Genomic DNA, 27,991 nt, shown 5'->3' with positions numbered 1-27,991 from the left:
TGAGCAAGTGCCAGGTAACTTAAACGCAATGTGCTACAGGTAACTTAAATGCAAAAACAACAAACAGTAACTTTCATTCAAGTGAAACAAGGAAATAAGTACAGTAAGCAATGCAGATATCACTAGGGATTCACAGAAGTGCTGAAAAGCCGCATTTTAGGTGGAATTAGCGTTTCAGGGAAATAACAAGCAAACAAGCATACAAACAAAGCTAGATTCAGCAGGCCTGGATCTAGTCTATGCTAAAGCAAACAAGGTGTACCAATTTCAGTAAGAAACAGTTCAAATATGCAGGCACTATAAGCCTTTAACCAGAAATTCCCAGCTCAGAAGGGCAGAGTCCAGCCTCTCCTCCCACAAGAGTGCAGACCACGAACCTTCTTAATGTAAAATAACTGGCCTGAAGCCCAAGTGCTTAAACCAGAACTAATACACTTTTAGAATAACAGACACTGAGCCCCTCAATCAGCAGTTCCCAACTTAGAAGGATGTAAGCTACCTGTCCTGCCACCACAGTGCAGGCCACAAACCTTCCTAATGTAAAACAACTGGTCTGAAGCCCAAGTGCTTAATCCAAAAGACTTAGAATGATAGCTACACTTTAATCAAGTTTCTACCAAGCAGTAATAAATACAATTGAATACTTTAAAGAATGCCTGGATTAGTGCTCAAGTTATACAAGCAAAGCTAGATTCCATGCATGCATACATATATATTTTCTCCCTCTGTCTTTATGTATGTATGTATGTATATATATATATATATATATATATATGTGTGTGTATGGGTCTAGGACATTTCACCAAAAGCCAAATTAATGTGCACTTTTAACTGAAAGCTCAATTCACCATATATATATATATATATATATATATATATATATATATATATATATATATATGGGTCTAGGACATTTCACCAAAAGCCAAATTAGTGTGTACTTTTAACTGAAAGCTCAGTTCACCAAAAACACATTTCACTAAAAGTTGTATATGGTCTTGTCCCCACTGTAGTGCGACCCTGGAGTTAGTATATATATATATAGTAGGGGGGTGGGGGCATAGCCCCCCCACATATTTTAAATGTTTTGAACTATCTACATGGATACTTGCTATTTCAATATAATACTCTTTTCCAACCATGATATATATTTAAAATATGTGGGGGGCTTAGCCCCCCACACCCCCCTACTATATATACTAACTCCAGGGTCACACTACAATGAGGACAAGGCCATATACAAAGTCCGGTGAAATGTGTTTCGGTGAATTGTGTTTTCGGTGAATTGTGCTTTCAGTGATTTGTATTCAGTCATTTGAGTTTCGGTGAAATGTGCTTTCGGTGAAATATCCTAGACCCATATACATATACATATATATATATATATATATATATATATATATATATATATATATATATATATACACACACTTATGCACATTTGTATATCTTTAAAAAACATATAAATGTGGTTGAAGTTAACTTTGTAGAATGTTCATTCACTCGAATAAGCGAACTGTGTAGGCTTTTTATTCAGCTAGTGATGTACCAAATACGAGAGCTGCCAAACGGTGATTTAGGGGAATAAAGTAAGAGGGTCAGTATTAGGTGTGGGAGTGTGTGCATGTGTGGGTGTTTCATGTTTAGAATTATAGTAAGGGATAATTATGAGGATAAGTTTAGTGTTGTGCGTGTATATGTGTGATTGTCAGAGTATCTTGTGTACTGTTACTGTTAGGGAAGGGGTCTTGCTAAGGTAGTGCTTTCAGTTTGTGTTAGAGGTAGGGTTAGATTAGCACACAAGTAAGGTTATGTATGCTAACCCTATCCCTGTCATTGACTCCATTTCTATTCCTTACCTTAGAAAACCCCATTTCCTAACAGTTTCATTACATTGACAGTATTATTCTTTTTTACTTATTTGTGTTGATGTTCCACTGATTGCACAGTAAGACTATTTGTTTCTATTTGCATTAGGTTTTATGTATGATTTGGGTGGTGTATATTTTTACTTATTGGAAGTTAGTTTCAGAGATTGTGTTTTTAGGTTAATGCATGTTTTTTGGCATTCGGGTTTTTGTGCATTGCAATTTTGTGTAATGATGATAAAATACATTTATATTTTACACACACACACACACACACACACACACACACACACACACACACACACACAAACACACACAGTGTGCCTTATATTGGTATTTGAATTTAGTAGATGTCCAAGAACTGATTTCCAGACATGGAGGCATAGAGTATTCCAAAGGTTACCAGATGTGGCAGCCAAATGGAATTGATTTAAAAGGATCTTTGTTCATTACTCTTGAAAATGGCTTGCTTAAAGATGACATGCTGGTGCGATGGCAATCTCAGTTGAAGGAAAGTTTTTTAAATAACCAAAGTTTAACATTCATTAATGAAGAGTAGAGGAGATGAGAACACTGCTCCTGGATTTTCATATTCTTTCATATGTTGTGTCAGTAAAAATTTTTTGAAACTGTTTGCCAAATCGGACAGTAGTGCATAGATTTTTTTTTTGTCATTATTGATATGTGATATTGAGAATATTTATTTATTAAATTTGATGAACTGGGATAGTCAATCCAGGCACAAAGCCCCATTTTCAATGAAGACCAAGCAAGAAAAACAATCTAGTAATATAACAGTGAAGCAGAGTTCTTTCCCAAACCACTTCATTTGTAACTTGGACTGGTGGATGGGGAAGTGGAAATTTATCCCTAGTATGGCACATATGTGTCTAGTAGAGATGGCCTGTAAATGCTTGACCACCCATGCCCAAGCCTACATATACCCCTTAAAATAACTCTAGTGTATCAAAACCTCAGTTACATTTGGGTAGCATAGTTAGGCTTAAAAAAGGACCCCCTGGGGTCATTAGCCTAGTAATGACCTATGAAAAGATTATACAGTGTAATTTTGGGCAATAGTTATGTAAAACATTGTTGACAGCAGACAGAGTAGTACATAGTATGAAGTTGCTTTAAAGGAACACAGCAAGAGAAGTGCTTGACTGTCTGTGGTCACTCCGCCAGTGTTGGATTTTAGAGGGCTAGTTGCACTTCCATATGTTTCTGTTTATTAAAGTGTCAGACTCACTTGGCCAGAAATACTTTTGTGTAAAACAAGTAATGGTTCACAAACGCTCTGTCTGTGTATCCTAACATGTTTTATGATACTGCAAACTAATGTCCTACCCTGTGGTTTGAGTCTTAGCTAGGCCTCTGGTTGGTTTGCTAGCCCCCCCCCAAACAAAAAGAAAGGAGACCGTTTTGTTCCTTTTTTCTGTTGTTGTTGTCTAATATCTGGTGGGGGGAGCTTTTTAGAATTCTTCTTTTCTTCCCTTGTAGTGAACAACTTTAGGGCAGCTTTTGTATTGATACTTTCCTTCTGTATTGCCAAAAAAAGCCAGTTGCATCTGTGCATGTCCAGTGAAATACTACGCAAGTACAGAATATCCAGAACCATGTGCTTCTGAATCTGCCATTTTAGCACCGGTCTTGTGAGGTAGGAAATTAAATTAAGTATGAACAAGGATATATTTAATATTTTAAGAGACGTCAAATTACTCATTAGAACCAAGCATACTGGTAGCATTTTAAACAGAAATTCCATCTATTTACGACACGTTATTGATACTAGTCATGTGGTGCAGAGCAGGTAGGTGTTCCGATAAAGTAATATGTGACCCAGTGCATTGTTGAGATGCTTAATTATAATTATAAGGCTTGATCATAACATGTCTTCAGTCTGACCCAGAAATATAAAAAAAACAAGAAAATACATTTCAAACAAGTAACACCATCATAAATAGTAGTACAAGGTATAGGAGCAGTAACTAGTTTTGTTTTGTTTTCAGATGTAAAGTAGAATTGGTTTACTAAAGAGCCGATTCTGATTTAATTTATATGTGAAATTCATTCAGGTGGTCAGCCACACAGGTTGTGCACACAAACATGCTGCCAAGGTTGACTTTAGTGAGAAGGATAGCAATGTAAATACAGACAACCCGGGGATCACATCAGTCGCCCTGCTAGACAGGGGTCCAGGGAAGTAAATACTGTGGGAAGAAATCACCAGGGAATTGTTATGACTAGGCTTGTATAGGCCCTAGGGCCGATAGCCTAGTACCAACCTATGAACCTATATATAGGCATCAAGAAGTTGCTGTAATACTGGTTAGGGAAGAGAAAGTGATAGAACAAGGATTGCCCAGCTTCTAGAATCATCTAAGGTTTTTGTGCATATATATTTGCTAAAGGTGTATGAGAAATGATGTTACAACTTTTGTGTCACATCGTCTTTCCGGTAAGAGTCAACTGAGCTGAATCCCAAGCACTGCTGAATTCTGTACAGAAAGTCACTGGCCTCAGCAAGCAGCCTTAAAAACAAGGCTAGCTACGAAGTTGGTACTGGAACTTTGTCTTTCATCTGTGTCAACTCGTACATTTGAAAAATGAGACATAAGCAGAATAAGAGGTAGTTGATGAAATGATGTCTGCCTCCACTTTATGAGCTCTAACTTTGAGTTACAGATACATATTTTATTTAATCAGAATGGCATTTCGATGCTGATGAGTATAGTTTGCTAATTAAAAGTCAAGTCATATTTTTACTTGTCATTTGTGGTAAATACATTTTCATCATGATTGATTTTATTACATATGAGACTACGAGACAAAAGTAAACAGATGTCTTGTATCCCATGGCATGTGGACTGAAGCTTCATTTAATGGTTTTGTAAAGTTAGATATGATGGTATGATGTTAGATTGTGGGATTAATACTAGTGCTAGAGTTTGTCTTTAAGTTGATAGAAATAGAAACTGACAAATCTGGATGATAACTGAAACTGGATATTTATCCAAATACCATGCTGTTTGACAAGAAACTCTTGTCTATACTAAGTGCAACGTCTTTCCTGACTGTAGCTGTACATTTTTTCCTGATTGTAGGTATAAACATCTGCTAAACAAATCAGTCCATACACTGCATGTAAATTGTCATTTTGAAAGACTTGCTGAATACAGCATGTTTCTGCTTGATTTCTAGGTTACTACCGTGAGTCAGGAGGAAAAGCTATTGGTGATGTACTCGTTCTGGACCTGAGGGAAGCCAGCTGGTGTTGAAGGAAGGGAGTGTGGCCCTAACCTTATTCTGGATCTGTGAGGATTCTGAGGTTGTGAAAGTGTATCGTTGCTTGGTGAAGGAAAGGAAGTGACACGAAGATGAAGAAATTAGGATTAAATGGACTGTTTTGCTTCTCAATGACGGAAAGGACTATTTTTCTTCTGGGTCTGCTTTTGGCAGTAACTTTGGCTCACTGGCCCCCTGGCGATAGCATACTGATAGACAGGGAGCAGCTGGGAGTCGGTGGTGAGCTAGAGGCCTCCATGCATGTGCCTGTGGTGTTAGAGACAGAAGCACGGCCTTGTAGTGCAGCATTGCCTGTGATGGGTATTCCCGATCGCTCAGCTATTGTGGGCCGTGTATTACAAATGACCATCCCATCCAACCGATCTGATGGCACTAATGAAGTTACTGTGGTAAGCAGAGTTTTCTTTTTTCATTTTTTGTTTTTTTTTGGGGGGGGGGGCATATTTTAATTGAAAGTATAGTTAAAAGAGGCTCCATGTTTGCTAACATATTGTGCTGTGCTCTGTTGTGTGTGCTCAGATTTTTTTCCCTTGTTTTGAATTCTATCTCATAGAATTAGTCTTTCACACAGTCACCATAAAAAGTGCACTGGTTACATTAATAATGGGTTAAATTTAAGTTTGCATTTTAAATGATTAATCATGTCATGGTTTGATGCTGCATAAAAATGTAATGTTAGGCAAATCTGCTTTTGAGAGTTGAGTAACCTTTTCTCCCAGGTTCATTAGTTCACCAGGTAGCACTGTCTACTTCCTTTCAGAGATATCTGTCAGATGGGAGACTTAATATGACAGCTTAGCACGAAGAATACACTTAAGCAAAATATTCACTGAGAAAATGTTTAGCGGTCTTGAGATGGACTTTTTACAAGGCAACATTATCTAATGGTGACAACTAACATAAATCAAAGTAAGCCCAGATACCTTAGAATAAGCTCCTCCCTTTTTTAATTAGTATGAGCATTGCCCATCTCTGTTTAACCAGGTTGAGAAAATCTGTGATTGCGCGAGGAAGGATATATTTATATTTTGGTCACTTTTCCTATTCCATCCCTCATTGTAGCATACAGTGAGGAAAAAGATGAAGACAGGAAAAAAGGGACAGTAAAATTTATGGTGGAATTTAACAATAATTTTGTAGTAAGAGTGATGACCGCTGACACAAAGTACAAGTTGACTAAGAACTGGTGGCCATGCCTTTCAAGGTTCCCTGATACACCAGTACTTAGTACTCACAACAGTTACGGAAAGCCGGGCAGTCTGTGCCTGATATACCAGTACTCAATACTCACAACAGGTACTGAAGGCCAAGCAGTCTGTGCCTAGTAAATGCTCTGTATGTAATAACATATACTTAGAGAAATTACTGTCATAAAGCAGCCATGGTCCTAGTGTGGATAATTACCAGCAGAGGGAGGTAAACACCCTCCTACGAAGATCTTTTTATTTTGTTTTGTGTGTGTGTTGCATGCATACCAAACAAACTCCATTATTCACATGTAGGCATTAATCCTTTTCTGGTTGCCTGCCCGCTTTTCAAATTACCATTGATTACTTGACCACTCACTCAGTAGCTACTTTACAGCTCACTCAGTAGCTGATAGTAGTAATGTGTTAAGGTCTCTGTTAGTTGCTTGCTCACTCACACGTCATGGTCAAGGCAAGATATAGCATTGGTCATATTATTGGGTGAGGAACATGCACAACTGACAGAAATGCTGGAGCTTTAAGTATAATCTAAGGGCCACCATATTTCAGAAGTGCAGGGACCACTAGACCTCCAAGGATTCATGCCCGGAAATGGAAGGAACCAAAAGAAAATCACTTGGCAGCCACAAAGGTACACCTACAGTGATAGGACAGTCAGGAAGGTCAGTAGCACTGAATGGAATCACTTTGCACTGATGTAGGCTGGTGCAAAGAGAGTGTATACACTACTCAGATTGTTTTGTATTGGTTATTCATGTTATGGATTGGCAGTGCTTTTGATCTTAATTGCAGGGACGTGTTTGTAATCAGCACACTAGACCAATGCAGCATATGCTTAACACTGTTGTCACTATAAGATCATGTCTTTGCTAGGAATGCACTTCCCAATCTGGCACAGAGAGTACATCCATAGCTGTGATGGTGGTCAGAAATCACTTTGATGCATTGCATCTATGAATCGTCTCTGAAGTCCGTTGTTGGTGTGAAGGGGCTATAGAGCTTTCTAGTAGTACATCTCAGTGGACTGGTCTTTAATAATTATAAATCACCACCCTTAGTGTATGCAGCAGTTCACAACATTACTATGCCTTCAAAAAGAATGCCTATATTGCAATGAGAACACCATACAGAACTCTGCAAGTGGTCTATGTACTTCAGTTTGATTATGTCAGTGCACAAAACTTTTAATGTTAAAAACAAGCTTTTTCACAATAGCAGCTCTTTTGTGTAAGAGGTACCAACACTTGTTAATCAATCAATCAGTCGATCAATCAATCAGTCAGTTCAAAAACATTTCCCTTTAACCAGTGATATGCCACTGATTGCATAGCTCTGTTATATGTCCCTTAACCAGTTTAATACTTTGGGTTTTAGAACAGGTTTAATATCCGCATGATCCCAGAGTCTTTGTATTCTGTAGGAACTTTGATTGCACTTCCTTGGTAATTTTTTTCTTTACTAAAAGTTGCATTTCTCTCTGTCTACTTGCCATCATGTGTATTAAGTGAGGAATTTGCTAAAAAATATATATATTTTTATTTTATGCTAACAAAAGATGATCACTGGACTTGGTGTACTATTGTACCTTAGTTTACTGCATGTCAAATGAAATGCTGTTTTTGAAATCTGAAGCTTTTTAAAACGACTTACTGTTGCTCTTTCAGGTATTGCTGTAACTGCCTGAAATGCACATGTTGATTTTTACAAAGTCCTGCTTCTTCGAAGGAGTACCTGTGGAAAATTAAGTAACTTATCATAGCTACAGTTGTAAATAACCATTAATAGTAAACGTTGAATACCTTATTTTCTGGTAGACGTATATTTAGGTTATCTTTGCAGCCCTTCGGATGTGATTAATGGTTTATTACATAAAATACATTGTGTATGGCAGCATGCTACTTAAACCTTTGCAGAGTCTCCTTAAGGCAAGTTTCAGCAGTGCTGTCCTTAAGCAGCATTCAATCCTCAGCACATCATAGGATGTTTCAGAACAGTGATATTGTAGATGGTGGCTCTTCTAGTGCGATTCCCAACAAATAAAGTAGGGGTTCCTAGTGAGGTATTGCAACAGGGCATGTGATTTTGTTTATTTGTGCGAAGGACTAAGGTACCATATACAGAAACTGTAATCTCTTTTGAAGAGCAACAATTCTGGAGTAGCATGGCATCTATATTTCAGATTGCTTTTTTTTTGTCATGTTGCAAACCCCATTTTGGGAACCATGTTTTTGTAGTCAGTTTTCTTCTGTTGTGGTTTGTTTTATAATGTGAAGTACACAGAAAATTTGACTATTTTTCCTGCTGTAAATGGTGCATCGCATATTGTATCATTCAAAGACATTAGCCGTTTCTGTAGTATATGTGGCAATGTGAGACAGAAGTGTCGCTCTTTTGCATTAAAGGAAAACTCCTCCGGCTCCGTTGGTGTACATAAATAAGGCCCTGCCTATGGCCCAGCTTAGGCAACTTTTGAAAGGAAGTAGGAGAGGAGTGGTAAGACTTAGCTTGTATGCATCTGTTGGGGAAGGGGAGAGGGTTATGTTTCTACTCTCTCCAAGGTTAAGTGCCAGTGGAGACTGGTTTCACATAGTAGGTGCTATCTCAGTGATGTCAGGGCCATTTGAGTACGGAACATGCAGAGGTTTGGACATAATTCACAAAGTTTGATTGTACGTCAACCCCTTGGACATTATGGACATGTGCAGGGGATAGTAGGGCTTAAAATGAAAACTCCAATACCCGACGCACTGAACTCCCACGGCTGGTTTAACAGATTTCATCCCAGTGGAGATAATAGACCAAGGATATCTCACCCTAGAGAACATATGGGAACATAAAACAGCCAGGGTGCAGGTTGGAGGGGGAGGTACTAGCATGTTAAACAATTAAAATAAAAATATACATGTAGCGAGTATTTTATCTGCTTTCTGTTAAATGCCACTCTCTTCTACTTTGTCATAGTTTAAACAGAGAGAAACACAGTTCTACTTTGTCATAGTTTAAACAGAGTGGAACACATTATTCAGCAATGTCACAGCTGTTATAACCCGAAATACAAGGTTATTTTTCAAATTGAGAGATTGTATTATTCACTCGCTGTGTCCTGGAAATAATATCAAGTTGGCAGGGGATCCACAAATGTCCGTTCTGGGACTTTGTCACTCTTCATTTGGTAGTATGTGAACAAGTGGTATGCAGTTCTACAGAAGGTTTACACCTGCACTTTTCTAGTATGTGTTTTGTTTCACTATTTAAAAAAAATCTGCTTGTTTTTGCCCTTCATGGATCAAAGATAATGATATATTGTGGGTCTTCCTTCTGTGATGTCACTGACTGGTTACTCACTGATGCAACATCGACTCATCTGGTGTGGGTGTGTTACAGTTAATAATATACCATTTCTCACTTTCTAACATGCTGTGACAGCCACATTATTCAGTTTCTCATAGTATTTCCTTGTTTCTTTGTTTTAGCTGTGATGTAGTTGCATGTTATATTAATAAACAGATTTTTTTTCAGATGCTTTATATTTCTGCTTTGTAGCTTACTTTGAACTATATGATACAAGTGATACCCTGGTGATAATTTTGTTCTCACACTATGTCCTGCTGTTATAAGTCCGTACTACTTCCGATATCAATAAATATACTCTGTTTTCAGCTGTAAACCTATGCAGCTGGATCCAGAAGATCAAAACTCCTGTAGAATTACAAGTCAACATATTTAGTGTTATAATGAAGCTAGATCTTTATACATGGCTCAAAAAATCATGTTTTCTCCTCACAATAAGACATTTTGGCACATAATTTGAGGTACTGTGACAGCTCTGGTTTGTGGCAGATGGTATCTTGTCCTGTTGGCCCATTGCCAGTGGTTTGTAGATAGTCCAAAGAGGCTCCGAAGTTCATTAACATCTGTCAGACTTCTGGGCAGCTAGATGTGCCACTGTTACCTGATGCAGCTAATTCTCTTTTAGCAGCAGGTATGAAACAATATTTTTAGTCAAGACTATGTACATTATTTGAAAATTGCTCTTAAGTGTTTACTGGTTCATATCTTTGTTTCTTGCAATAATGGCATTATTATCAAATGTGCTGCATGTGGCAAGACATGTTTTCAAGGAAAATGTATCTTCAACTATTTATAATTCTGAATTTAGCTACTTCTTGTGCAACATAAGCACATAAAAATTACTGATACAGTTCAAACTGATATTATTTGTTTTAAGTGTTGTCACATTATCATAGAAAAGAGTATGCACGAGTTGATGAAGGTTTCATTTTATTAATTTGTTTTTCCTAACATTTGGACTGAAGCTGTATATAACCAAGAGAGTGAGTGACTACATAGGCCTTCTGCTGTATTTCAGTACAATTTAACCTTAGAAGGCATGAGAGAAGACTGCAGTTGTAAACAAAACAAAACAAAAAAGAAAAACAAGAATTTGATTAAAATATTGGTATGAGGAAAGGATATTAACAATATGGAGTAATTTACCAGTAGGAACAAGCTTAATGGAAACCCTGACATAGATAAAGAAGGTGTTTAACAGTGACGTAGATCAAAAAGGTGTTTAACAACAAAGTTTCAGAAATATTACATTTAGGGAAAAATTGTGAGGGATTTCATGCTGTCGGAGTCAGCTACCTCTAGTGTGTGTGTGTGTGTGTGTGTGTGTGTGTGTGTGTGTGTGTGTGTGTGTGTGTGTGTGTGTGTGTGTGTGTGTGTGTGTGTGTGTGTGTGTGTCTGTATACCTTTGCATCATTTCTTGATTTATTTGTTTGTTACATTCACACTGGCACTTTCAGAAGTCACCCTGCTAACCATTTAGGAGCTTGCTGCAACAATTCTCTTCCGCTTTGCTGAAGGGAAATATAAATGCATACCCATCTTGTGAGTGCAGATGTTCTTCGTCTTCCCTTGCTCTGCTCTCCTGACTATTATAGTCCAGCGTCCCCAGGCCGAATAATACCAGAGAGAGAAGCTGACGTCGGTCATGGCGCCTTTGACGCTGGCGTCGATCGCCAGGGTTTACTAACGCGCATGACGGCGTCATTTTCAGTTTTTTTGCGATGGTCCGATGCAGAGAACATTTTTGAGCGTTGCAGGTGGTTCTTTCTGAGAGTTTCTCCAAACCGGAGACGAAGACCGGTACAGAGTTGGTTAAGTAGTCCCCGCGGGGTTTTTTTTTGTTTTTCTTGCCCAGAGTATCAGAAACCGATGTCAGAAAAGTGGAATAACTGATACGCATAGGGGATTATCCGCATTACAGGGATTATCATACATTGTGTATACCTGCTGAGGGCCTTAGTAACGTTGCTGTTTGCTACCGCCTTTGTAGTTAAGCAGAATAAGCCGCATTGGTTAAGAGGAGGCTTGATTTGTGCTAGGTTAGTGTTTGGGGACTATCTGTAATTATATACTATGCCGGCCGCCTGTTCACGCCTTCAAGGACAAAAAGAAGAAGGAGGACAACAGTGGAAGTTCAGGTGTGAGGAGGCCGCAGTCCCGGACGAGACAGAGGTTTTCTGCCCAGGGGAGCCAGAGGTTCCGCCAGGAGTCTCTTAGAGTGGCACAGGCAGATACTTTACCCAAACAGGATGTGCCCTGAGGGGAAGGGGGCCAGGGCTGAGGGGGCTTCTTTCCACTGTTCTTTTCCCTCTCTTTCCTGGCCTAGTTAGGCCTTTCCTGGCTCCAAGAGGAGCTTCTGTAGCCAAGTTCAGCTTCTGTAGGGCTCCTGTGCTTAAAAGGGCTGAAGCCTAAGAAACATATGCTTAAAATGGCTGAAGAGATGATGATTAGGAGCCTATGGTTCTATGCCCCCACCTGATAAGAGGCCTCAGTGGAACAGTGTGGAGTTTGATTGTTTTGAACAGTGTTCACATATTTCCAAGAATTTCTGTGGATTCTGATTAGAGTTTCTCTGCTTTCTGATTCTCCTGATGTCTCCTCCTCCAACTCTTCATTTTCAGAGACTGGAGGATTTTTCATTTTCAGAGACTCTAACTCCATGAGGGAGCACTACTCAGAAAATGCTTAGGGAACCTTGACTCTGCCTCAGGCTTAGGGAATTAGGGATTTTTTGTGTGTGCCTGTGTTTTTAGCTATTCCTCCTCCTCCTGATGTGGTGAGGATCCTTTTGCCCTGGTTTCTCTTGAACCTGACAGGTATTATAGAAGCTCCTGTTAAGTTAAGCAGGTAATTTGTTTTAAGGAGTCCCAAGTATTTGTTTAAGAGTCCCAGGGCGACCCAGAAAAGTTTCTCAGGCTTCTCCAGGTGCCTCTGCTTCCTCTGATAAAGAGGCAAGGGAAAATGGATAAAGAGGCAAGAAAGTATATACTTCTTCACTCCTAGCCATGAGGAAGAAGTATGTATAAATTTCCATACATTGGTCAATTTCATATGCTCCTTTCATGGAATTAAGGGTGGAATCAATTGAAATCTAAGGTGGATGCTTTGGCTTAGTTGGGTGTTGAGTGTAAAGAATTGCTGGATTTGGTTCATGTTTCCAGTCAGCGGGTAAGCATTCTTTGCAGTGTGTATATTTTGATGCTGTCTCAAGCCTCCTAGGGTGGCTGCTACTGTGAATGATCAGAATTAGCTCTTGCATGGCTGAGACCAGGTTTTGGTTTCCCTTTATCAGGAGATGTTATTTTGGATGTGCCTGTGAGTCATTTTTAAAATGGACCTACCAGAAGCAGTTTGTAAGAAAATGGAGATTTTTTTTGTTCATGCAGACTGTTAAAGTTTTTGCAGGCCTGCTACCAAGTTTAGTAGAAATTGGCCTGCTAAGGGGTGGACATATCCTGCTTATGGGTCCCAGTCTAGGTGGACTCTAGACGCTTTAGGGGCAGGGCAGTCAGTTCATGAGGGGCCTAGATCAGACAGCAGAGCACAAGGTCAGACTTCTGGTGAGGGCAGGGGTCAGTCCTGCTTTCAGAACCAATGTGAGGCCTTTCATCCTTCCTTTCGGAAGATTGTCTCAAGCTCCTTTGGGATCAAATCCCTCTGGACTCAAAGAAAATTGGGATTTAATCACTCAAGTACAGATTTTATTTCCACACAACATCACGGTACAGATTTTGATTCCATGTTCCTCCCAATTCAAAGGCAGAGGCTCTGTTCCTCCTCCAAAAGCTAAAAGATAGGGCTATTCAGCCAGTCTCAGTTGCTCCAGATAGGCCATTCAGCCAGTCCCCTGCCAGAAAGGGACTTCGGAACAGGAACCCAATCCTAGTACAGAAGAAGGAACACGTGGAGACTAATTCCTATTACCAAATCCTCAACACTTATCTGGACATTCCCAAGTTCAAGATGTTGACGGCAACAGCAATGGTACCTTGGCTGGGCAAGGATCACTGGATGGTAACTTTGATAAAAAGGAAGCTTACCTTCATTGCGGATCTCTTGTTGCAGAAAGACCATTATCAATACTGGAGATTTTCATTATCAGTTCTCTGCACTGCCCTTTGGCTTATTCACTGCTCTGTGATCTGTATTTCAGGTTTCAAGGCCAGGAAGTATTATTTCAGGCTTCAAGGCATTCAAATTTATCCCAAGAACTCCTTCTACAGGCTCACTTGGTTTGTCATAAAAGAACACCTTTGCCAGCATCTGGAATATAGTTACAGCAGTGCTAAGATGCCTAGGGTATTCTGTGAATCTAAATGGGTGCCAGTCTAGTACCCTCTCAAGACATGTGTGCTTTCTGGGTGTGAGACAGAATACAGCAGCCACTTTGGCCTTTTAACCCCGACAACAAAGAGTCGCTTTTGACTGCAAGATCATCTTTTCACATCAGTCCGCAAGGCATCTTGTGTTCCATCTTCAAGCATTATGTTCATGGCATCTTTAGATTGCAAGCTTCCCAAACAAAAACTATATATGACAAAGCTTTCGCAATGGTATCTCAAAATTCCAAATAATACCTTGCCTTCAAAATGACATCACACCAAATAATACTCGCCACTAAAGATTCTTCCTCTGGTGGGCTCAGAATGTCACCTAAACAAGGGACTTTCTTATGCGCCAGAGTGTATGAACAGATTTTATAAACAGATGATACAAGACACTTGGCCAGGAGCTCATCTAAATGGACCTCCAATACAAGACAAGTGGCTCTGCCACAGATCGCAGTTCAAGGAACATCAAACATGAAGGATGTTAGCAGAGACAGATGCAGACAACACAACTGTCATGTGGTTACAAGGTATTTTAAGCTAAGTAATGTAACGTAATACAAGGAAGTAGTAGATTAATAAGGTCCGATGAAGACCTTACACATTAGTCTTTGGATGAAAAGCACTCGACCACATTGTATGCATTTGTGAAATAAACTGTTTATATTACTTGGATTTTGCCGAGTAATATAAACAGTTTATTTCACAAATGCGTACAATCTGGTCGGATTTTGCTGGCCGGCCACGGTGGTGCAGTGGTTAGCGTTGTCACCTCACAGCAAGAGGTTCTCTGGTTCGATCCTCAGCTGGGGTACCTTCTGTGCGGAGTCTGCATGTCCTCCCTGTGGTCGAGTGGGTTTTCTCCAGGTGCTCCGGTTTCCTCCCACATCCCAAAGACATGCTGTAGGTGGATTGGACACTCAAAATTGGCCCTAGGCATGAGTGCTTGTATGGGTGTGCCTTCTGTGGAAGGTTGGGCGCCAGGCTGGCAACTCAACACCATAAAACTCCACTGCCAATCATGAGCGGACAGGTGATCTGCTGTGGCGACCCCTAACTGGGAAAAGCCAAAAGAAGAAGAAGATATTACTCGGATTTTGCCACCTTTCATTTGGCTTCTCTTGTGGGATATGCTATTGTGTTTGATGGTGTTGGTCTTATTGTGTGCATTTTTCACCTTTTCCTTTAGAGTAATAATTTGCCTCGGCCTGTGTTTGGTATAGGAAATATTATTTTAATGATTTAAGTTAGTTTTAGTTCTGTTTTGCAGTTTAGGGGTCCACAATCATTTCTTTGAATGATACAACATCTATTTTATGTTTTGATTCACAAGAATATACAGCTTTCCCCAAAGTGACGTGCTATTTTTTACAAAAGACATTTCTGTGATAACTGCGTCTGAATTCCAGGCAGGAATTTAGAGGGTCGCTTACCGTTTCACATGCAATGTTCACTATGGCCTTGCAAATGATTGAATTAACTGTGTAGCACAGTTCTGTACCTGCAGTTATGGTTAGTTGTTTTTCTTCTACCATTTATAGGCCAGCCAGCAGTGATACTAGCATTTTTGTACCTGTGATTTCATATGGAGCTCACAGAGCAAGCAGCATTTTTTGTTATGCATTTTCTAACAGTGATTTGTAACCTGCTCTGCAGTGATTTGTTTTTCTTTACACTGGCATAACAAGTTTGTGTTTGTGGCACTTGCAAGAAAGAAACTTTGATTCTTGTCTGAGGTGCGACTGTAGTGGTAATGATGTGTTTTTATTTTTAATTTCTGTAATGTGTGTCAAAGCCAGTCTAAAGTTTAGTTGTCAGAAGAGTCAACAAGTTTGTCACAGTTGAAGGGATTAATTATCTAGGTGTTCACTAGTGCAGTGCAAAGAATGTTTTTATATAATAATAAATGTGCTGAGTGTTGTTTCCTTATAAATTTGATTTCATAGTGAAATATTAGTATTGTATGACATTCCTTCAAGTCACTGGATTGCACTGACAATTCTGAATTGTCCATGCTGCATATTTGGGTAATTTATTTTAATAATCTGATAAAAATTTTATATTTCTTAATTTCTCAGTACCTCCATTTAACATTTTGGATTCTTTTTGCTTGTCCTGGAATTGGTATACAAAAATGGATCAAAAACTCTCTTGCCTAGGAATATTAATTTCAAGAGTATTGCTTTGAAATGTACAGTACCTTTTGTGAGACTGTGGTAGAAGAAAGGAAGCTGTGTCGTAGTTTTGAAAAAAATATTTATGGCTATGAAAAACAGGAGAGCATAGCTCATTTGAAGGTAATACTGCACACCCTTCAAGGATGTGCTGAGCTGTTCTTTGGCAACTCATTATTTTCAGAGTGCTGGTCTAAATGTTCGGCAGTGATGCGTTAGTCTTGAGTTACTGGTACCCAAGTAGTAGATTTCTGCACTCACATAAAAAAAAGAAAAGCTCCTTAACTCATATGCAGTACTTTAATTCATTGCACGCACTTCTGCTGTTAGCACAGAAAAAAGTAAATGTATTCTGAATACTTCATAAAAAATCAATATATTGAACATGCTGTGAAGTGACAATTATTGCAAGCTGGGTGCAATATGAGCTAAGGCCACTAGGGGGTCTGTTGCATAATTCTGAGTTTGGCTGCTTAATTAACTTGTGCTCTCTAAATGCTTGAAGCGAAGACCGCTTCATTGTTACTCATATATATATATATATATATATATATATATATATATATATATATATTTATTTGCAGTTCATAGTTTCTTGCTATACTGGAACTAAATAAAATGTTTATTAAAAAAGCACTGGAATTGTTTACTGAAAATCACAAATAACATCAGCATTAGCTTTTAACCAAAATATTGTAAACAGCTAGTAGTTTGTAGACTGTGGAGATTTGACATTTCTGATTTAAGTTACTGTAGAAAGTCGATTATCTGAACTAATTGGGACCTAGGGTAGTTTGGATAATCAAACTGCTCGGATAATCAAACATACATTGAACTGGATAAAAAACTGCAAAAATTTTGTTTTTTCTGCATGCTTTTCAACCATTCAGTGATTCCAGCGGACAATAAAGAATATTTTTACACAAGTGGGCTAAAAGCTCAAAAACACACACAAGTGAATATATATAACATTTACATATAAAGAGTTTATGATTTTTCCTACACAAAAACTTTGGAAGGCTGTGTTCAGATAATTGACGTTTCTGATGATCAATGTTCGGATAATCGACTCTGTTGTATATAGTGTGAAGCTTGGAATGAACAAGTGTAACTAGTTAGAATGCATAAAGTTGTGTTTCTTGAGTCAGTGACTGTTACACTGCTCTTGTGTGAATGATTTTACTTTCTGGTGAAAGGTACTGAAATACCAAAGTAACAAAAGAAATGGATAATTTATGTCATACGAATGAACAGGTGAAATGTGTACAAGCTGTAGGTATACCAATTATGTTTAATGTTAAGCCGCGGTGGTGCAATGGTAGCATTGTCGCCTCACAGCAAGAGGTTCTCCCATTCGATTCTCGGCTGGAGCACCTTCCGTGTGGAGTCTGCATGTCCTCCCCGCAGTCGAGTGGTGTTCAAAAGACATGTGTAAATGGGCATGCCTTCGTTGATGGTTGGGCGTTGAGCTGGCACCTCGGCACCGTAAAAATCTGCTGCCAATCATTAGCGGATTGGAGTTCCACTGTGGCAACCCCTAACTTGGAAAAGCCGAAAGAAGAAGAAGAACCAATTATGTTTAACACTGTTGAGAATATTCTGAAGTAAAGCAAAGGTGATGTGCATATGAGATATTTAGCCATGTCATGGGCCAGTGTGAATAAATAAATCATAATATTGAAATGTGAAGCAAAAATAAAATGGATGTATAAAAGACATCAGCGAAAAAGCATTTAATGCTGATGTGTAACATGCATACTTGTTTAAGTGCAGCTTTGCTATGACTGAGTTTCTGTTATCACTATACAAGAAGACTGCAGGCAACAAAGTGTTGGGCATGGAGTATAGCTGTAGAAATACATCTATAGTTTCAGCAAACAGCACGATGTTCTTCATTCCACATTGCTGCAGTCCTAACACTTGGGGGTAGTCCGCTGTCTCAGTCGGCCCGAATACCAAAGTATATGGCTGACGTCGGTCAAGGCGCATTAGTCTGACGTCAGGACGTCATGGTACAAATGCGCATGACCGACGTCATATCCCCAGTCTTTTTTGCCGCATGGTCCGATGCAGAAGCAGTTTTGCGAGTGCAGGTTGGCGTTCTGAAATTTTCTGAAGTCGGAGTTTCAGACCGAATCAAAGTTGGCTAAGTACTGGCTAGAATATTTTGGTTTTTCTTGCCTCAGTATTTAACCGGATGTCAGAAAATGTGAATAACTGTATTTCATGTGGGAAACAGATACTTCATAGGGTTTACCATACCATGTGTATACCTTGTTTAGGGCCTGAGCACGACGTTGTTGGATGTCGCCTTGTGCTAGATTTAACAAACGACTATTAAGAGAAGGTTAGACTGTGCCAGGTTAGTTTTAGGAAGCGTTGTAATTATAAAATGCCGCCGGATGCTCCGACGCCCGCTCCCAAAAAGCGCAAGGACAAAGCAGCAAAGTTCAGGTTGGAAGAACCGCCAGTCCCGGACGGTTCTATAGAAGGCTCAGTGGAGCCGGAGGTTCTGCCAGAAGTTTCTTTGGAGTCTCAGGGAGAGACTTTACTGTTACAAGATGTGTCCTCTCAGGAGGTAGGCCAGGCTGAAGGGCTTCTCAGGTGGCTGTTCTCCCTCTTCCTAAGGTGGTTAGGCCTCCCTTCTGTTTCCAAGGCTTCTTTGAGAGGCAGGCCAGGTTTAACTTCAGTGGGGGTCTCTCCTAGTTCTTCAGGATCTTTGCCTAAGAAACATATGCTTAAAATGGCAGAAGATTTGATTACTATGATTAGAGGTTCTATGCCCCCTCCTGATAAGAGGCCTAGGGTGGAACCGGAGCTTGAGAGTTTTGAGCAGTGTTCGAGGCTTCTGAGTCTTCGGCTGAAGACTTGCAGGATTATCCTCCTTATTCTGATTCTGATGTGGATGATTCTACTCCTTCTCGGCTTTCCTCCTGAGGATTTTTCTTTTCAGAGACTCTTCATTCCATGAGGGAGCATTTTAAATGGGAAGGTCAAGATTTCTCTGATTCCAGGAAGAGGCTTAGGAATTTTTGTTTTACCCCAGCACAGGCCTTTAGCTATACCTCCTGTTCTGGATGTGGTGGAAGATGTTTTTGCAGAGGCTTCCTGAACCCTGATTCTTTGCCTCCTGCCCCAGTTAAACCAGATAGGTATTATAGGGTGCCTGAAGCTCATAAGTATCTTTTAAGAGTCCTAGGGCAGACCCAGAAACTGTTTCTCAGGGGCCTAAAGGTGTTAAGGCTTCTGTTGTTAAAAATCCTGTTCCTCCTGATAAAGAGGCAAGGGCTTTGGATAGATGGGGAAAGAAGGTGTATACTTCTTCCACTTTAGCCATGAGGGCTTTGAATTGCCAGTTCCACATGTTAAAATATCAGAATTATCTCCTTTCACAATTGAAGTCTAAGGTGGATGCTCTGGCGGAAGGTATTGAGTGTAAAGAGTTGCAAGATTTAGTTCATGTGTCTGAACAGGTGGGTAAGCATTCCTTGCAATGTGGTTTTGATGTTGTGCAGGCCTCTTCGAGGGTGGCTGCCACTGGTTCTGTTCTTCGAGGCACGCCTGGCTGAGGGATCAGAATTTAGCTGAGCATGTTAAGACAAGGATTTTGGATGTCCGCTACAGTCTGACGGTTGTTTGGTTCGCCTGTGGAAGCAGTTTTAAAGAAAATGGAGGACAAGGCTAAGTCTATGCAGACTGTTAAAGATTTTTGCAGGTTCAGCCTCCAAGTTTAGTAGAAATTGGCCTACTAAGGGATGGACATATCCTGCTTATGATTCCCAGTCTAGGGGTAGGTCTAGACGTGGTAGGGGCAGAGCTCAAGGTTCTTTTAGGCCTAGAACAGGGAGTTCACCTGCTCAGTCTTCTGGTAAGGGCAGGGGTCAGTCCTTTCGTAAGCAGACCCAATGACCTGCCTTTTCAGCTGCCAGTGCTTTCTCGTCTGGCAGCACCTTTGGGAGGAAGGCTGGCACTTTTCAAAGAAAATTGGAGTTTAATTACCCAAGACAGATGGGTATTGGATATCATTCACCACGGTTACAGGTTTTATTTCCATACCTTGCCTCCTTTCAAAGGCATGCCAGACATTCCTCCTCTACGAAGAAAAGAGGCTCACAAGCAAATTTCTCTGTTACTCCAAATAGGGGCCATTCAGCCGGTTCCTGTGCCAGAAAGGGGCCTAGGATTTTATTCTCGCCTGTTTCTAGTACCAAAGAAGGGGAACACGTGGAGACCAATTTTGGATTTATCTATCCTCAACACTTATCTGGACATTCCCAAGTTCAAAATGTTGACGCTACAACAGCTTTTACCTCTGCTGGGCAAAGATCACTGGATGGTAACTTTAGATCTCAAGGAGGCTTACCTTCATGTACCTATCAGACTAAGTTGCAGGAAGTATCTGCGCCGAGCTGGGAATTTCCATTATCAGTTCTCTGCATTGCCCTTTGGCTTATCTACTGCGCCCAGAGTATTCACAAAGGTTCTGGCTCCAGTGATAGCTTACTTCAGGCTAAAAGGAATACAAATCTATCCTTACTTGGACGACTGCCTGATTCTGGCTTAAGAAAAGGAAGACCTTTTACAGCATTTGGAATATGTGATAGCAGTGCTAAGATGCCTGGGGTATTCTGTGAACGAAATAAAGTCCAGTCTAGTACCCTCTCAAGACATGTGCTTTCTGGGTGTGAGACTGAATACAGCAACCCAGATGGCCTTTTTAACCCGGACAAACAAAAGAATCTATCCCTTTACTTCCATCAACTATCTCTTCAGTCCGGGCTGACTGCAAGGACAGTCCTTCAAGCCTTAGGGTTCATGGCATCTTGTATTCTGGTGCTTCCCAATGCCAAACTGCATATGAGGAAGCTGCAATGGTATCTCAAAATGTATGGACACAGCACTGCCAGGATTTGGACACTGTCATTCAAATAATACCTTGCATTCAAAAGGAATTTTGTGGTGGGCTCAGGAATGTCACCTAAACAAGGGACTCTCTGTGACCCGCCAGAGGCGAGTCAGATTCTAACGACAGATGCCTCAGACATAGCTTGGGGAGCTCATCTGAATGGAAAGTGGATACAAGACAAGTGGCCTGCCAGACTACAGCATCTACATATCAACATGAAGGAGATGTTAGCAGTCCAGTTTGCATTAATGGCTTTCAAGGAGTTACTTCTTCCAGGGCAGGTGTTGATTCTAACAGACAACTCAGCTGTCATGTGGTACATCAACAAGCAAGGGGGAACACATTCTTACCCTCTATGCAGGCAAGCAATGATTTTATGGGAGACTGCGCTCAGCTTGCAACTAACTCTTCAGGCAAGGTTTTTGCCGGGAGCACAGAACTCCTTAGCAGATGTGTTAAGCAGGCAAATCATGGATCCCCACGAGTGGAAACTGGATCTTCATGTATTTCGGAAATTGACAGTGTCATGGGGAACTCCAGACATAGATCTGTTCGCTTCTCCACTAAACCACCAGCTGCCAAAGTTTTGCACAAAAAGGTTTCATCACACAGCTTGGAAAGTGGATGCTCTTTCTTTCAGTTGGAAAAAGCTTCATGTGTATGCCTTTCCACCTCTGCCTCTTCTCCCAAAGGTACTCCTAAAGGTCAGACAAGACAAGCCAAGGATGATTTTAATAGCTCCAGATTGGCCTCGCAACACTGGTACCCATTACTGAGGAGTCTGGTAAGGAAGCCTCCATGGCCTTTACCTTTGATTCCACACCTATTGTCTCAGAGGGAAGGTCATCTACTCAGTGTCAAGCTTCACTCTCTTCATCTAACAGCCTGGCATATTCTGTTTTGAAACATAGCAGGTCTCAACTTCCTCAACAAGTTTTGAATGTGATTATGGAAGCCAGAAGACCTAGTACAAGGAAAGTGTACGAAAAATGGAAGAGATTTTTATTTTGGAGTGCAGCAAAGAATTTGGAGATTTCTGAGCCTAGTTTGAGTGTGGCTCTTCAATATCTTACTGAGTTATTGGACAAAGGTTTGTCTTTCTCTTCCATTAAGATTCATGCTGCAGCAATTTCAGCTCACTATGATTGTGACCCACCATTGTTTTCTCATCCTTTGTTCAAGCAATTTCTTAGAGGGGCAAAGAATATAAGACCCCAATGAGAGCTCCTACTCCTGCTTGGGATCTCAATTTTGTGTTGGAGAAACTTACTCTACAACCTTTTGAGCCTTACTGCTGAGTTGAAATACTTGTCATGGAAGACTGCTTTTTGTTGGCCATTACTTCTGCAAGAAGGGTTTCTGAATTGCAGGCCCTTATGGCGGTTGAGCCTTTTTGATTTTCCATAAGGATAGGGAATCATTACGCACTAATCCTTACTTTATGCCTAAGGTGGTTTCTAGTGTGGCCTTAAACCAAACTATTCATTTGCCTACTTTTTATGCAGATCCCCAAAATAAGGGGAAAAGATTTTGCACACTTTAGATGTACACAGGCAGTTGCTATTATTTAAGCAGGACTAAGGATTTTAGGCAGTCTCAGCAGTTGTTTGTTTCTTTTGCTTTGAGTTCTCAGGGCAAGCCTGTGTCAAAACAAACTATTTCTAAGTGGATTGGGTTTTGCATTGCATTTTGTTATTCCCATCATGGCAAGGAGATTCCAGCTGGGATTAGGCCTCATTCCACTAGGGCTACTGCCACTTCAACAGCATTTCTAAGGGGTGGCAACTAAGGATATTTTGAGGCAGCTTCTTGGAGTTCAGTGCATACTTTCTCTAAGCATTACCACCTTCCTCTCTACTCTAAATCTAGGGCTGGTTTTGCCACGGCTATTTTGCAGGGCATGTTGTCAGCTCCTGCTTCCTTATGATTTGCCAGCCTCCCTTACCTCTGCTTTGGGATTCTACCCAAGTGTTAGGACTGCAGCAATGTGGAATGAAGAACATAGTACAGTTTTGTACCTACCATAAATGTAGATGTTCGAAGATCCACATTGCTGCAGTCCAATTTACCTCCCTCCTTCCCTCTGTGTTTAGGGGTGGTTGTGTGGGTGGGGTTATACTCTTGTAAATTTGTATATATTGTATATATATTTGGTGCAGGAGTGTTTGGTGTTTTTTGGTTTTGGCCTTATCTTTTTAGGGTCTTCTGACATCTGGGGCAAGAAAAGACTGAGGATATGACGTCGGTCATGCGCATTTGTACCCTGACGTCCTGACGTCAGACTAATGCGCCTTGACCGACGTCAGCCATATACTTTGGTATTCGGGCCGACTGGGACAGCGGACTACCCCCAAGTGTTAGGACTGCAGCAATGTGGATCTTCGAACATCTACATTTATGGTAGGTACAAAACTGTACTTTTTCAGTTTTCATATGTAACTACTTCCACATATAGTGAGTCTGAGTGATTGGCATTACAGCAGGATGCATATTGCAAGGGGATTTTTTTTTACCAGGTAAATGTCACAGAGAACTGTTTTCTGAAGTGCATGCAGAGAAGTGTACGTGAAACTTGAAGTGACAATGTGTTTCTTTTGAAATGAACACACAAAGAGCATCTTCAAGTTTAAACAAAAAGTCACAGTGTTTATGACAGATACATTGCTGTGCAAACATTTTTTAGTAACAGACTGTACCCCTTTGCCAGACTGCAAAGCCTCTAGTTTTTATAGTCTGCACACTGTAAGACTGAGTGTTGTATGAAGGTGAATGATATTTAGCTTTCTGTTGTATGTAATCCATATCAAGGCACACATCCAAATGCAGCACAGAAAAAAACTTTCCTTTTTTCATAACAGACTGCACTGAGACTATAGCAGGGAGCAACAGTGTCACATGATGCATAATATTCAGTAGGCTTGTTTCCCAGGTGCCCCTCTGCACTGCTGTCAAGTGTCTGCTTCAGAATTGCGTCTACTTACTGGGTCTTATTAATAATGCAGTTTGGTGGCTGTCTTGTGCTGTCATTTTTTAACCTTTCTCCTGCAATCAAAAGATTCATAATTAATTCCACTGGGAGTGGTGAAAACCTCTCTTTTTCCTTTTTCTTCTCAGTTCATCACTTGGATCTGATTGTGACAGCTGTGGTTAAACACTTAAAATGTCCATTTATTGTTTTGATATATTTCAAAAAAGATCACCCAGTGGCTAAATTGCAAGGTACTAGAATGCAGTGCCATGACTTCTGTATTAATGAGTAGTGAGGAGTTAATCAGTCACTTTAATGGCAGTTAAGTTGGCGGTATTTTTTACTGACAGTATGTTAAACCATGGGAGTGGAAGCATCATGTTGCCTGGTGTGTTAGGCTATGTGGCTTGTTCGCCAAGTGTGCTTGAGACCACCAGCGAATGCATTGACCCTGGCAGTGGCATCCGTTGGTAAAATAAGGGTCTACTGGTAGAAATAACGTATTAATAAAACCCAGTAAGATCAGCTGGCTGCTTTTAATGCAGAAGTAAATGTGTCTATTTAGGCCTGGACAGACTCATTTTTGCACATTTTCTAAACTTTTTTTTTCCTGCAGACAAAATGTTTCTTAATTTATTCTACTGGAGTATATGAACCTATGGATTCAAAAAGAGTGATGAGCTGTGCATTCAATGTGCTGTAACAGGATAGGAAGCAGTGGTGGATCGAGAGCAGATACAGACGGGGGAGCTACTGCTGACAAAACATGAATGTCCGTCATCATTCAGTACTGCATAGTCCCACTTCTTGGTACATTCACCCCTTCATTTCTTTTCATGTTCCACACATTTAAAAATGCACATAATAAACTGTGAACAGTGAGCTGCGGAGTGCAAGTAAATTTCATACAGCTGTTACAGTAGGGTTCGATATTACTAGTTATTCCGTTTAGCCCATTATAGCAATTCTTGCTTATGTTCCTTTCATTGATTGTCCAAGACTGCACTAAGGGAATGCTCAAGCCTGGGGTCTGGGAGCCACTAAAACCCCCAGGAGCTGTAGGGTTTTAGATATTCTGATGTGCATTTTAGATTTTTTTACTAACTTTTTGGACAAAGGGCAGTGTGAACAAAAATCTTAACTAAGGAAAGAAATTCAGTCTTGTTTTCTTTCAAGCAAGAAATAAGTTGTGCCGAAGGCCAAATGTTCAAAACTATTTCCCAATAAAACTGAGCCGACAAATGCTTACAAGGATGCAAAAAGCATACATGGAAGTAGTAATTGCTTCCCTACCTTTCAGAAAATGACAGTCCATTCCTCTGCATCTTTCTAGTAGTAGATTGGGATAAAAAAATGGTTACAATCATTTATCTCAAGTTGTTGTGGTCATACATAAATACAGCATCCTGCCTCACCCCTCCCCCAAAAAACATGCATCTTCTGTGTGCCTCTCTGATGTCAAACTGGGTTAAAAGTGAACAAAAAAAATTTAACAGTAACACATTTAAACATAATGCTTTCCGACATGTATGCTCTGCTACCTCCTCACCCCTATTCCTGAAAGACAATCTACCTGTATATGTCTAACTTCTGATTGTAAATAAAGTCAACCAACAATAGTAATCACTGTATTGTATTCCAACATGTTGCTCCTAGAGAGTACACTGCCTCCAGGCAAGCTCAAGCAACCTTCTCAGCAAACCTCTGAGGTCTAATTGTAAGGAAGGTTAAAAACTAGTGACTAAACTGGCTGTAGTCCCCAAATAAGGTACAACAAACTTCTGTGCACACCCATGAGCAGAAGATGAGGCCTCGAGCAGAAGTTTGAATATAAGCCCTTCCAATTAAGCCTATGCCAAAATCTGTTACACAGTTAGAAGTGTGGTTGTCGCCAGACCCCCAGAAGGTCTGAGCGTATGGATACTCTGTGATGCATCTTCTGCCTTATTTTTGACTTTTTTTTTTAAACTATTTTCTAGAAGAGTTTTGAGTGTGGCTGCCCACCAATATTGTGTATCTCTACAGATAAAACTGGTGGTTAACTTCACACCAACACTGCTCCTGACAAGCCAGGCCTAGTATAAGATGCAAACACCCCCCACACACACACACACACACTACTTGTACAGCAATGTACACCTCTGGTGTACAATTAAATAAATTCATAAATTGCTAGTCCCTCTGACCTCTCAACATCTTAAGAATTAAGGACAAAGACACAAAATCAGGGACAGGTGTTAAGTATTGGTCTTATTGTTTAAAAAATAGGTTTTATGTTAGCTTACAGTTTCTGAATGAGAGGAAGTCTGAAACTCATGTATGTCACTATTTTGTGATTGCAGTTCACAACAATTTGCCAGAAAATGACATTTCTGAGGAACGGGTAAAACTATGAAACAGAAGTGGGAATAGTTAATCGAAACGCCCACTACATGCATGCACAGGCTTGACCATCAGTCATGTATGACTATATGCACCTAAGATATCTGCTTGTGATCAAATGAAAGAATAAAAACATAATGGCCCAAAAGTGTATTCTAGCTCATTGTTTTCAGAACAATGTAGTGTAATCGCTTGCACCCTCTAACCTCTTAGCTCAAGAATCTGTGACAAAGCTAAAAATTAAGTGGGTGATGGTTTAGCTAAAAAAAAAAAAAAAAAAAACGAGACAGACATTTAAATAAAAAGTTTCTGAAGGATTTGAAGTCTGAAACTCAAAACATTTGATATTATTTAGTAACTACAAATCTTTACTGACTCGCCAGAAAACCATAAATCTTATGAGAAGCAAACCAAAAATGTAAGGTAACAACCAAAGTAATTCTGTGAACTCATGGACAGTTGAGTGCAGTCCTAAAGCAAACTAAGTTGACAACCCTCCCTCCTCCATAGTACGCATGCTTTAAATGAAAATTCACAATTTATTTTGCTACTCCATGTCCTTAAATCATTCAGCAGCAAAAGGGAAGCCATCAAATCAGCTTGAACTTCAAAGAGGACTGCACTACCACAGATGTTTACAGTGCAGTCAGTAACTTCTGATTCAGACTTGAAAAGTGGCTCCTGAATTCAGTTAGGGCTGCCAGGATCAGCTGACAAGGAGCAGGTTCTCTCAGCCCAATTGCTTTTTAGGATCCATGCAGCCAAGCTGAATAAAAACTGTTGTTTGGTCAAAGGGGAAATTTGAGTGGTAGGAGTTAATTTACCTGCCACCCTCTGGTAAATCTGCCATAGGGAATCTAGAATCCATTTACCATAAACAGAGCAGTAGAGTATGCTTTTCTTGTCTCTTTTCAAACTTTCTACACTGTTGAATACTGGAGTACACTGGAAAAAAGAAGCAGGTATGCTATGCTTAATATGTTGTCCTATATTATTAGATTTAACCACCTACTGCACAGTCCTCCCATTTCCTGTCCATTATATACTTAAAAGGAAAACTAGCTCAACCTTTACATGATGCCTTTTTTTTTTGTAGTCAGACGTCTTCCGTTATTTTGGAAACTGGCAGCATGTTCTCTGAGATGTGAAAACATCTTCATCTTTTTGGTGGGGGTGTAGTCCATCTGTCCAAATTTAGGAAGTTCTCACTAGAATATGAGAACTTGTTGGATTAAGAATTATCAAAAAGCCCTCCCTTTTCTTTTGACAGCTACATATGTGCTTTGTATGGCTGGTATCGCGTCTTGAGTTCTGCATGGGGTGCTACGTTGGGAGTTCTGGTGGTGTGCTGTTTTACAATGCAAGGGTTGATTTTGCTAGTTAAGCTTCTCCTGCTGTCTGCTGTTGGAGCAGCATAGTTTACTTCTTGATTGTTCACATGTTGAAATCCTTTCATATCATTGTTGCAGTGTTCATAATGAAAGGGATCTCCTGCCAAGG

At 40.1% G+C, this 27,991-nt stretch overlaps 1 protein-coding gene across 3 annotated transcripts in view; it reads left to right on the top strand.

Moving 5' to 3' along the window:
• The window catches only part of DAG1 (dystroglycan 1), a 709,594-nt gene that overhangs the window by 381,917 nt on the left and 299,686 nt on the right, over positions 1 to 27,991 (top strand). For all 3 annotated transcript variants that reach the window (XM_044078177.1, XM_044078178.1, XM_044078179.1), the window contains exon 2: positions 5,070 to 5,563. In XM_044078177.1, the coding sequence (XP_043934112.1) occupies positions 5,246 to 5,563 (318 nt within the window). In that variant the 5' untranslated portion in view covers positions 5,070 to 5,245. The remainder of the gene's footprint in view (positions 1 to 5,069; positions 5,564 to 27,991) is intronic.

The sequence above is a fragment of the Protopterus annectens genome, chromosome 7.part0 (assembly GCF_019279795.1).
Source record: "Protopterus annectens isolate FY-2018-M chromosome 7.part0, PAN1.0, whole genome shotgun sequence".
NCBI lineage: Eukaryota > Metazoa > Chordata > Ceratodontiformes > Protopteridae > Protopterus > Protopterus annectens.
Note: the sequence above shows the minus strand (reverse complement) of the source record. Positions and strands in the feature narration are given on the sequence as shown.